This window comes from Hesperophylax consimilis, chromosome 1, assembly GCF_061612785.1.
Source record: "Hesperophylax consimilis isolate HC1 chromosome 1, BYU_Hcon_1.0, whole genome shotgun sequence".
Taxonomy (NCBI): domain Eukaryota; kingdom Metazoa; phylum Arthropoda; class Insecta; order Trichoptera; family Limnephilidae; genus Hesperophylax; species Hesperophylax consimilis.
In genome coordinates, this window is record NC_142836.1 from 45,821,861 (window position 1) to 45,835,070 (window position 13,210).

Sequence of the window (13,210 nt, forward strand, 5' to 3'; positions counted from 1 at the left end):
CGACAAACTATCTAACAAACAATCAAAATGTTGAAAAAAACGTAGCAGAAAAGAAAAATAGTTTTAAAAAAGAATCCTGTTTCGAAAGTGAAGAATACATTTGCAGGATTATAACGGCTCATTGGGGGAATAATAGTTTTCTAATTATGATTTTTTTGTGAATCTTTGGTTGAAATTAAGTTGCGCATTCGGTTTATATCGATTGCTAATCGTCCCGTGGTACGACGGGCTAAAGCTGTTAAAAACCATTGCCAGAAGATTGTAAATTGCAGTGTTCATTTTTTTTAGCTAATGAAGACCGCTAAAAGATCGTAATTGTTGTCAGTTGTCGCAAAAAACTCAAACAAAAGCTGGCACAAAACATTATGCCGCCGATGCAATGGTGACAATGCAACGTTTCAAAATGTCAAAAAGATGCAAACTAATCCTTTAATTTAATGAGCTTAGCTAAATGTACACATTACGAATTATTTAAGGAGGTGCCAGTACCCATGTAAGTGCCTACTTATGGTAAGAAATACGGAACATGTTCGCGAAATTGAAACCCTCATTTTTTTTATCCCGTTTTCGTTAAATGTAATTTCATCGGCAAGGTCGTGAATAATTTTTCTTATGAATACGGGGGCTCACGTCCCTCGCACAGAAATTCACCCGTTTCTCGCGTATTATTTACTTTGTATGGTAATTTTCAATAACACGTCCGAACGGAACCAATTTTATATTTCCATGAGAAAATGTACACCGATGGGCAGAAAAATACGTAATTTACACTAAATTATCGGAAAAGGTCCGTAGATACCTGCAATATCGTCTGACCGCAGCTCTAACTGAATTTGAATTTCAAATTTTCTTCGGAGGAATAAATTTTTACCAAAGTATTGTATGTTATTTGCTAGGGAACTATTTCTGCCAGAAACGATTTTCGAGGATCAAAGTCTCGCTGCTGTGGTTAGACAAAATGAAGATAAAGAACTTGCGGATTTTTGCGCTACTCCACGTAATAATATCCGCTCTCTTTTTGTATGTACCTAAGAAGCAGGAAGGTAGGTAGCTAGCATTTTATTTTCAATAAGGAATTCCTGTCATTTTTTTCTATGGATCATAATCGCCTTCTAACATAAGTGCCGGTAATCTTTAAATAAATAAAAAAAAATCATTTTTTAAATAATTTCCAAAGTTTTTTCGATTTTTTTAAAGCCCGCCAAAATGATTGAAATCTGGTGAGGTACGCGTGACGTCATATTTACGTCGATTTTGTCGTTTAACAGTAAGGCCATTCCCACACCCGGTCGGAATGAAATGAACAAATCCCAAAATAAATACCTGGCAAGAATTCAAAAAACATTAACTAGACACAAGCGCCAGCTTCTATGGAAGAGGAATATTAAAAAATCAAAAGCAGTGAAAACTAATTGTATGAATTATCTTTGTTAACATTATTGATTATACTCTGTAAATTGATTAATTTAATAAATATATATTATATTTTAAAAAAAAATTAATACGTTTGAAATAATTTGTATACCGCAGCGGTGACCCGTGTGCAAGTCCACGCAGCCCGACATGGCCCAAAATTGTACGCATTCAACTCACCCGTGAGGGAGCTCTCCACTTTCTGTCAGAACCCACCGACCAAAATATAAGAAGTTTGTTGATTTATATGAATATATAAGCTATATAATATCTTTCACTACAGTTCGTTAATCTGGCTAATGTGGGGTAAGTACTACAATAAACTACCCCCTTATATACCATAGAGTAGGAATATATATGTACCTACCTACCTAGCGTATTGTCAAACGATGCTCGTGCCTTTGTATACTTTTATAGATTTTAGATGTATGTCTGCTGCGACTATAAAAAAAGTTAATAAAATTGTTTCTCTGTGACACAGCGGCCAGCGCACAACCCCAATATACAAATATCTCAGATCGCACATGAAAATGAGCTACAAGGACTATTAGAGAGCTCATTTCATTAAGTAATGTCACGTAAGATTACTCGGTATTCGGTACCGTCCCATCTCCCATCGCACTTTATCGCTGGCTAAAAGAAAACAGAAGATAAAAGAAAACAATTCGCTATGTGCAAGTATATTATGTAACGTGCCTATTAGGAAATGTCCGACCATCTTGACCGCATTGAATTTTACGAGTATTTTCCGTATAAATTACCATAATATGCGGCCATAACAGTTGGGGAGGGTGTGCGAGTATTTCCAGTGGACGCAGACAACGGGCAACGCCGGGCCGCGCTGCTTTTCAATCATGCAATGGTTTTATTTGTTCGGCCAACGCTCCCCACACTACGTCTTTACTGCGCCATATGAATCAACCACCTACTTCACTAAACTTACTGCTGCACATTCTCAATCGCTATTTTATTACAGTGAGTATTGGCCATATTATACCCGCTACTTGAGGAGAGGTCTATAAATATAGGTAGGTACCGCTAAAATAACAATGCACCAAAACCATAATAAATGTATATATTTCAATTTGGGAGGTGGCTATGGGTCCCACCGCCCGGGGAACCATTAATTGGATTAGTTTTTTTTAATAAATATACTTACATACTCGTATGCATTATTTATTTTTTTAAGAATGTCACTTACTCCCGGGTTACGAATAACCGGATAATATATATTTTTGAATCTCCTACCACCACGCTAAGCGGAAAATAATGCTTGTGTTGCGATGGAGGACTTAAACAAAGGCTGCCAATCTTTGTGTCGCAAGAAGTGCTTACGTAGGTACCTACCTAGCTAAATATAAATCGAGTTTTGTTCAAATATAGTTGCAAGAAACCGACGTAATGGATAAATAATATTTTCGCTGGCGGGAAAAGGAAGTGACTCTCAAAAATTATATAGGTAATCTAAGCAGAAAATCCATAAAAATGTGTGATCTTATTTGGAATAAAAAACTGATAAGATTTCGATGATTTACAGAACTTTCCACTCCTAGGCCTCGAACAGGCTAGTGATTAACTTTTCAAAAAGAAATATTTTATCGATTTCACCGGAAGTAAGCAATAATTGTCCTTACATCGATAATGGCGCCAAAATGTATGAGTTGGGCTAAAAACGATAAAGCAAAAAATATCATTACAGTACTCGTAGGTAGGTACTAATTGTTAATTTAGATTGTTTTAATTTATTGTTACAAAACAAGGTACCTATTCTATCAAAAACATTCCTCTACCACAATTTATTTGCAATATGTAATTACTCATGTATCAACTTCGTCCTTGGCAATATTTATGTCATAGATATTTTTCAGTAGGTGCCTATGGTAATTGAAAGATATTGTTCCTACTACCATCATTTTGAATAATTCTGCAAATAGTTTGTTTTCCATTTTCATAACGTTGGTAACATTTATTGTTACCATTTGAAAGAAAATGTTAAGTTGTTATGACCAGAGAGCAACAATAATTCCAATCAATCAATAGAGATTGTTGATTGAAATCCCACGACTGCTTACCTACATTATTTAGAAAATAGATTTGAAAAAATTATGAGGTAGTTTCATAAGTTAATATACGAAATAGGAAGTAAATGGTTCTACTGGTAACCTAAGCTTATCTTTACCAATGATTTATTCTACAAAACAAACCACAAAAGCACAACAAAATTGTCGCATATTTTTGCAGAACATATTGTATTATTTTGTTGTTGTATAGTTATTATGATTAGGCAGAGTATTCGAATTAAAAATTGAAAATAATCTGTCGTCACAAAACTGATATTAATCGCTTAGATAAATTAAAATGGAAGTTAGGTTACTGGGCCAACGCGTGTGGTTGCACTGAACTAGGTTGCTCCAGACTATTTTTTTTAAATGCCTTCCTGTGCTTTTGATATGTGCACAAATTATTCATGGGCAAAAACCAAATCTGATGGAGTTTATTTCCATTCGCATGTACTCAAATATCATTTATTATATCAACAAATACAATTATTCACAATGCTTTTCGAATAAAATAAAATGAGACAGCGAACGCAGAAACACATAAGAGTATGAAGGACGACCTAGTAACAGTACGTCGTATTCTACTACTCTGCTCGCATGTTTGTTTGAAAAGAAAGAATTTGATTTAGCGTTTTGAAAAACTCCACAGTTAAAAAGATTGCATAAACGACATTTTTAGGCGTGTATTAAAAAGTGTGTCCTCTTCATATTGTGCTCCTGGTAGATTTTTCATTATACAATAATTATGCATATACCTACTCTCAAATGAAAAATCGCCAGATACTTTCTTATTATAATTTAGATTTCGTTTTTACCTCCTCAGATATATGAGCTCCTGGTATTTTCCATACGAAATTAATTAAGTGAAATATCAGTTGTAATGATAACCCTTTTATAGAAAACTATCTGTACCCCTGTATTAGCTGTGGCTCAGTCTATGCATATAGAGAAACAATAGCACGTTTTCACGTCCAACAGATGGGGCTGTTTTTTAAAAAAAGCATGTTTGTCTAACAGATTCAACTGATTTTAAAAAAAAACATGTTTTTACCTCTCGCAGGTGACATCTACATAAAATAGGTACATAAAAACATACGCGTATTCGAATGCAATGTTGTGTCAATTTCAAATCAATCAGTGAAGAACTTTATATCCATTCTCAAAATTGGAAATGCTAATAATAATAGGTGTTTATTCTGGAATATGGTGAGGAGGTTTGTGAAATCTCACACATCACATAAAGCATATAATACAGTAATATTTATAAAATTTACAATAATAAGAACAAAAAGTAAAATAAAAAGACATTAATGGATGGAGCCAACAATTTTCTCCAGTGTGCTGCGATGCTTGAGTCTGGACTCTGGCGGGATTCCATGATAAGGTCATTTTTGGATTTGTTTGTCCTCTCCCTTAATTCTGCTACCCTGGCTTTTATGAGGGCTGCAAAACCTGGTACTCACCCTTCCGTGAGCATGTTGGAAGCACTGCTGTATTCGGGAAGGCCAAATATCACACAGCACGCGTAGCCTTTCCATGCTGCTCTTCTTAAAGTTGACCCAAAGCTCGAACGAATAAAAGGATGTGCAAAACGTAAAGAATAGCGTTATTTTTATAAGTGGGCTGCAAAGCCGGAACCTACTGAACATATTCGATGTTATTCCGAGCGCTCGTCTTTGCTGGTTGATGTCATCATCATTCATCCGTCAGCTTACTGTTGATGATGTGCCCTAGATATTTGTTTCTTCTACTACTTTTAAAAGCTCACCGTTCAGGAAAGCTGGTGGAATGCTTTTCGGACCCTGACCAAATCTGATGACCAACAGTGCTGTTTTTTTTTGGTTATACAGCATGTTAGTTTCTAGTGCAAATTCTTCACATATTTTTAAGAGGATTCGTAGCCCGCTTATCGTTGGCGTTGTCAAAATCATGTCATCTGCGTAACTCACATCATTAGCACACTGGCAGCCTACCCCAGCATTGTTTAATCTGTGAGTGAGTTAATCTATGTATACGTTAAATAGTATTGGAGACATACATCCTCCCTGTCTGTCACAGGTTTTTTAGTAAAATGGTTTAGCCAGTCTGTCTTTCCATTTTACAAGGTTTTCTTGCTGCAGTTGCCAAGTGTCGAGAATCTGTACGACCTTTGACAGAATCCCTCGTTTCTCAAGTTCCACGAGTAATAAAGGTTGAGAAACTCTATTGAAGGCCTTGCTGAGGTCCAAAAAACAGGCAAATATTCCAACGTGCTTTCATACAGAATATTGCTGTGTTGGTTAAGGCTATTGGATGGTGGGTGGATTAAGAAATCAAACCAATTTTAATTTTTATATTTACATATATATTTTTTTATAAAAATAGCTTATCATTGGTGAAAATACATCTCATCTTCTTAGAGCAAAAAAATTGGTGACAATTTCACACATTCGGAGCACATGGGAGATTTGCCAGGCGAAATACTATGTATTTTCATAACCCTTCCCCTAACAAATTTATTGTAAGAATCTGATTATATTTCTAGAGATGAAGGACCATCGCAGGACCCTGCGGAAATGGATTTGTAGCATCGCATTCAATTATAATTCATTCATATTGTTAATTTCTTATATCAAAATGATCTGTTGTCTATGATTATCTTGTCTATGGTTTTAAAAGTTATTAAAATAAACGTTCCAGTTCGTTCTGTCTCCTCAAAACTCGTGTTTAATTTACACATATCATGAAAATGAGAATTAAACCAAAGAGTCAATGTGAACAGAACTTTTTTTTTAATAAATATTACCTATACATACATATGTCAACTTTTGCACCGAATAGTTCACTCTAATGGAACTATTTACATAAAAACTGTTTCTTGATTGCAAACACAGCTGACAGAATCCACTCACAGGCAATTACATTACAAACTATAGACATGTAGAGATCTCAAAAGTCGCAAGCGAAAGATCTTTCGATTTCTATATGCATAGTATTAAACTGTCATGCATTGCGAGAGGTTGTGTGCTATCTCTAAATAGTGTACATGAGTGCCAAAACGCCCTTATAAGTATTTATGTATGATGAGAAAGTGTTGTTAATTGCGTGGAAACACTAGTAAGGGTCAAGAAATAGCATTTAATACATGCAAATTACTTATTAGAAATAATATAATATTTAGTTAGTTTCCTGTAGATTTTAAGCTCCATTAGAGAAAGTGTTAAAGTTACCGGCAGAAGGTCATCTCATATAGCGTTACATATTTATTTAGTTTTTTTACATTAATTCCACACAAGAGAACAAGCCTATGTCATCTTTGGGGATGCTGTGTGGAGGGTGTTTTTGAGGAAAGGAAGGAGTGAACATTTGTCTTGAAGAGGCCCATGTTGTAGGAGGGAGGAAACACAGAGGCCAACAAATCGTTCCACAGCCGAGCTGTTTCACTCAGGAACCAGTCGTAGACGCGACCCATTCTTACGTGACAAATGTCAACTATGTATATATGTTTTAAGCGTAAGCAAGTAAGCGTAGAATTATCGCATTCACACCAGGATGTACTATTCGACGCAACTTTTAAATACGAAAACGCTGCCCGGTCCTGATCTATAGAGTTCACACCAAATATTATTAGAATGTCTATCTTTGTCATACATGTACAGTGTTCGAATTAAAAATTTACTGATAATGTAGGTGTGTTCATTGCTTGCCACATTTTGTGAGACAATCACATGCCTAGATGTATTGTAATGTCGTTGCTCACTGGGAGTTGAATTACATCGCATCTGTAAAAACTGTAAATTCCGCCTTAGAGTAATGGTAATCCATTCATGTTGAGATAATTACATAACAAAGTATCATCAATAACGTGTGAGAAACAAGGACAACAAGACATGGTATTTAAATGTGAAAACTGTACCCTTAAAACAAAAACTTAGGCGGAAATCCTTTCACTTATCAATGGAATGAAATTCAATCTCCCTGTGAGATTTTTTTATATCTGCAGTGCCAACTTAATACGTAAAATTATAAACACTAGTGATCCATTAATGATCGATAATAATTAATTCATCTATATTCCAGTCTTCATACGAGTGATCGGGCAGGTACCTTCTAATGATGATGGGAATTTTCCTCTGTTTCAATTCTTTCATGGCAATTTGCAGAGGATCTGTCTCGCCTTCTAATTCCACCATAACCGGTGCGCACATTGCTATCTGCAGTGCCCTCGTTCCCAGGACTCTGGCTCTTTCATACCTGAAAATACATATAATCATGAGTAATATGTTTAACAAACAGAGGTTTGCTGCTAATGAGGCAAAATCACTTAACTCATAAATACTATCATAATTTTTCAGAATACCTCAATTTGTTTTTTTATGAATTAGCCCAAGATAGCATTAAAATATTAATAACTTGTTCAATGATTCTTCAGCGGTAGTCTTCGCAACGACTTGTTCAAGATACTACACGGCAGAACAGATGTTCTAGCACAGCATAGCATGACAAGTGGAATGGTGTTATTGAATGAAATTTCTTAAACAGTGGACATATGTAATTATAATTACTCTTGAAATAACTTCATAGGATCATATATGATCGGGCGTCCATATTTTATAAAAGCATGTTTATTTTTTTTTTTTCTATCATGCGGAAATATTTTCCGACATTAGAAAAAGAAATGATAATTTTTTCCAGTTTGCCTCAAATGATAATAGGATTTTATTAATGGCATCCAGTATAATTGGGATTTATACTGGATGCCATTAATAAAATCCGAAAAATATTGTTCTGTAAGTGGATAAATAACACAGGCCTGCGACCAAATTGCTTTCTTTAAAATAATGGGTGATTCTTATGTATTTTAGTGCGCTGAGTTCAGAAATGCCCCCAGTTTTTTTCCAGCACGTAAGCATTTTCCGCAAAATGCATTTTTCTTTTGCCTATCTTAAGGCCTACCTTAAGGCGTATATTTATGAATATGCCGAAAAAAGTTGTTTTTCCTATTCAGCTTTTTATAGTTTTATATCAGAAACTATGAAATATGATAAAAATTAGTATATTTAACAGTATTAGTTGAGATTTGGAACTTCATTCTCTTGGTACAGAAGCAGAGAAAAACAATTTCAGCCATATTATTCCCAAGATGACGAACTTGTATATTGTTCTGATGTTCCCAAGTTGATGTCAATGTTTAACATTCAACATGTGTCAGATGATTAGAGGTTTTTTATTGACTCATCAAATAGAAGTTTAAAAGCAGTTTTGCTACACAACGGCAATAAATACGCTTCTGTACCCGTGGGGCACTCTGTGCATCTAAAAGAAAAGTATGACAACATGGCTTTTATACTTGATAAATTGAAATATAAGGAGTTTGGATGGCCTATCTGTGGTGATCTCAAAGTCATCTCTATGGTGCTTGGACAACAAGGTGGCTATACGAAATTCCCCCGTTTCCTATGTGAGTGGGATAGCCGGGCAAAAGCACAGCACTCGAGCCAAAAAGTGTGGCCAACGAGAACTTTGAAGGTTGGAGAAAAAAATGTTCACTTTGAGTCTTTGGTTGATCCCAAAAAAGTGCTTTTACCCCCACTTCACATCAAGCTTGGACTGATGAAGCAGTTTGTCAAGGCATTGCCAAAAGATGGCGAAACGTTCAAGTACCTTGAAAAGAAATTCCCGGGACTGTCTGAGGCAAAGTTAAAGAAGGGTGTTTTTGTTGGTCCGGACATTCGGAAACTAATGAAAGACAATCAGTTGTGATGGTGATGAAAGCTGAGAAAGAGACGTGGATATTATTTAAAGAAGTTGTGACTAAGTTTTTGGGGAACAATAAGGACCCGGATTATGAAGAAATTGTAAATAAAATGTTGAAATGTTTTAAAACCTTGGGGTGCTCCATGAGCTTGAAACTTCACTTTTTGAACTCACATTTGAATTATTTCATAGAAAACCTTGGTGCCGTAAGTGAAGAGCAGGGCGAGAGGTTCCACCAAGACATCAAAGAAATGGAACGGAGGTACCAAGGACGATGGGATGTGAATATGATGGGAGACTACTGTTGGATGCTCCATAAAGAACTTCCAGACATCCCACACAAACGGAAAAGCTCAAAACGGAGTTTTGAGGGAAAAAGATGTAGATATTATAAAGAATTATAAATCCTTATTGTATATACATATTATTTTTATCTAATTGTATTTAAAAATGTAAATAAACCACTAGTAATATATATTTATTTTTCATTTCAAAATGCATTTTTACCTATATGTACTGCGGGTTTTGCATAACTTTCATTTTCATTTTGCGGAAAATCCCTACGTGCTGGAGAAAAACTGAGGGCATATTTGGACTCAGCGCACCAAAATACATACGATTCACCCATTACGGTGAAAAAAACTATCAAAAAGTGTCAATTTGCAGGCCTGTGTAATCTGTCATACAGAAAAAAAAAAATTTGGAAGATTTCATTAACAACTTGGCAGCTTAACAACTTCATCACCAACAGTGGCAGAATGGTAAGGATCACACAGAGGTTGAAAATTCACAAATGTTTTTAAATACATTACATATTCAAAATTTATTTATCTTACACTGCATTCTAGATATTCATACTAAATGGGTTGTGTGACAGTAGTACATTTTCATTTATAAATGGATTAATTACTGCGCACCAATGGTGTGATCGTTTGTAGGCAGTGAAACTCTTGTTAATAAAAAAAAATTAAATAAAGTAAACAAAAATATGACTCTCAACAAGTGCAGCACACATCGCGTATTCAATTAACAATAATAGGAATTCAGTAAAAAGATAAATAGTGTGTAAAAATGACGATGATTTTAAATTTTATCTTAGTTTTCAGGAAGATATGGCTTATCTCTAAATAGTATAAAATAAAGTCACTTTCTGCGTCTATCTGTTTGTTAAACTATGCAACGGATTGTATCACGCGTGTCCGGAATTTTGTCGACCTTTTTAAATAAAATTCATATTTACATAAAATTGTGAGGGCAAAGTCAACCACCCAGACTCTGATATCTTTAGATACCGTGTTGCCGACATATAAAATATGTTTATTCAAATTAACTTAAAAAATATCTTCAGGCGCTTAATTGCCAACGCTGGCTAAACCTTATGAGATACATCAAAATAATGTACTACGGAACTGTATATCTTAAAAAGGCCTTAAGAAAAGTCCCGGACGGTATATGTCTATGTCCTAAGAATAACTCCCAGCAATGCCGAGTACACGTCAGCTAGTAATGTGTCTATGTCCTAAGGATAACTCCCAGCAACGGAGAGTACACGTTAGCTAGTAATATATAGTATAACTGTTTCATTTTGTCCTTGATCCTTAAATGCATAATGCATATAATGATAATGCTGGTTTATATTTAGAAAGTTTATGTTTATATGCGAAACGATGAATGAATGTTCTTACTTGGTCATGTATTTTGTGGTAATGCGCTTGGATTTTTCCACCCCTCCTCCGGCTTGGCCCGGTGCAAGGAACTGCACCTGCTCAGCGTCTTCCTGGAATTATTAATAACAGTTATGAAATAAATCATCATACTCCCAAGAAATGGCAAATATAACTTCCCAAATAAAGAAAAAAATGTGGCTTGCGAAATGCTTCTTTGTGGTAGGTAACTACACATAATTTGAGATTTATTTATTAACCCATTTAGGATTAATATTTTGGTCCTTGATTATCTTGGTCCAGATCTAATTAAATGAATATCCGTAAAGAACTTTAGCTCCAATAAACCAACTTGGTAGAGAATTACCATCGCTGTACACACAACATGAAGACAGTTTCGGTATGTAACAGATTAACGATAAAGATGTTCATTTTCTCTATCACGAAATTCAAAATAAAGTTAATTTATTTATTTATTCATTTTTTCTAATCTCACATACAGTTTACATAATAAGTAACAGGTATATTTAAAAAAATGTTAATAATCAGTATCTGTATGGGTTAGTAGTAGTGTTTAGTGAACACCTCATTAGGAGAACCTGCACTGAGGTGTTCACATGTTTTTATTATGCCATCATAAGTAAAAACACAGCATCTTCCTTGAGATTTTTGACGAGGATACTGTGGTTGAACCCATGGCAGCAGTTTTGAATTGCATATATTAGGATAAACAGTTAAAGTACAGTTAAGACGAAAAGATAATAAAACAAAAGCAGATGATAATTAATGCAAGCATTTAGTAAAATATTAATTTAAATAATGCCACAAAGTGAATTTGCCATTATTGAAGAAGTTAATAAAATGTATTCAAATATCTAGTGATTGGCTTCAGAAGAGACAGTTAATCAAAAAAAAAAACTTCTGAACTTGTATCTCGTTTACATTTACCATAATGGCTTCAAAGCTAAGTAAACAATTATCATTTTGATAAACTTGTCGAATTCCGCTGCAAGCTTAATATGCAAAAAAAATTAAAAAAAGCACATGGTTTCAACTTAATTACTACATGAACTAACTATTTATACCAAAATTTCATTATTTCTCAATTTCAAAAAGTTGGGTTAGGAAATACGCATACATTACTAAAATAACCCAAACTAACAACTTAAAAACCTATTTAGTGCATGTTTACTAAAACCCCCGACTTAAAAAGCTGTTTCCATTAGATATGTAAGTTGAAACCAAGTGTTGTTTATACAAGTTTATCGCAATTTTTAGCAAATAGTTGTTTTGCAAAAGACAAAGCAAAGATGTGGTAAATACCTCCTGTTCCTCGACTTCTTCAATATTCTCATCTTCCTCAATGTCTTCATAATCGCCACCGCCTCCTCCTCTGTAAATTTAGGATTATTTAGAAAATTATACTCAAAAACAACACTTGGACTGTTAGAAATTTGATAAGTTTATCGAAAGACATTATAAAGTGTACTTTCGTGGGTAACTGTGGGTAGAATTTTAATTAAGTTAACATTGGAAAGATTCTACAATATTGTCATCCACACGAGTAAAATATTGTTATTGAAAGGACGCGGTTAAAAACATAACCTAGGATTTTATGAAAGAGAGGTAATGTAAATACTTACTCTTCTCCGTCATATTCCTCATCAGCCATGACAATTAAGATAAGTATGAATTTCTTGGTATAACGACTTCAAAATTCACAATATCAATTATCATAATCAACTAAATAATTAACTTTTCGCAAAATCGTAATTCGTTATGACCGTGAGGAAATAAGAAACGCTTTTCTGACAGATTGACACAATTTGTCTATGGTCAAACGAAAGGGTTGTCAAGTCACAACCTGTCACAACCCAAACATTTTTAGCAACCGGGGCATGTTGTAGTATAAAAGAGACTACACATAAAATCTAAAAATATCTTTAATTCATGAAAATAATAACTCGAAACTGCATTAGTAGTTCTGTGAACAGTAGACCTCGCGTCCAAAAAGGTGTTTTTGATTTTCTTTTATTGATCGGGTTATTTCAGACTTTGAACAATTCATCAAATTTTAAACTAACCATCACGACATTTCTCACAGAGGTAGGCACAGAAGATGGACCGCCAAACAACTCGGACTTGGCACACTCCTTGCCTCATTCACATTAATACATACTCTTCTATTGTTCTGACTTCCAACGTGTCCCGACTCAAGTATCTGATTCACTTGATTGTGCCATGTCTTTCTCGGGCGTATGGCTTCTTCTACTATTCACATTAATTAGGAAGATTTAGTAATAATCACCATGTGTGGAGTAATAAAAAAGTGAGGAA

The 13,210-nt window shown here is 34.6% G+C and overlaps 1 protein-coding gene across 1 annotated transcript; it reads right to left on the reverse strand.

Annotated features, from left to right (window-relative positions):
- Window positions 1-6,396: 6,396 nt before the first annotated feature.
- Window positions 6,397-12,684, reverse strand: Polr2F (RNA polymerase II subunit RpII18). The gene is made up of 4 exons (XM_089639404.1): window positions 12,517-12,684; window positions 12,197-12,266; window positions 10,895-10,986; window positions 6,397-7,706 (listed from the first exon to the last, which is right to left on the reverse strand). The coding sequence occupies exons 1-4, from the start codon at window positions 12,543-12,545 to the stop codon at window positions 7,496-7,498; spliced, it is 402 nt and encodes a 133-aa protein (XP_089495530.1). The 5' UTR covers window positions 12,546-12,684; the 3' UTR covers window positions 6,397-7,495.
- Window positions 12,685-13,210: the final 526 nt, after the last annotated feature.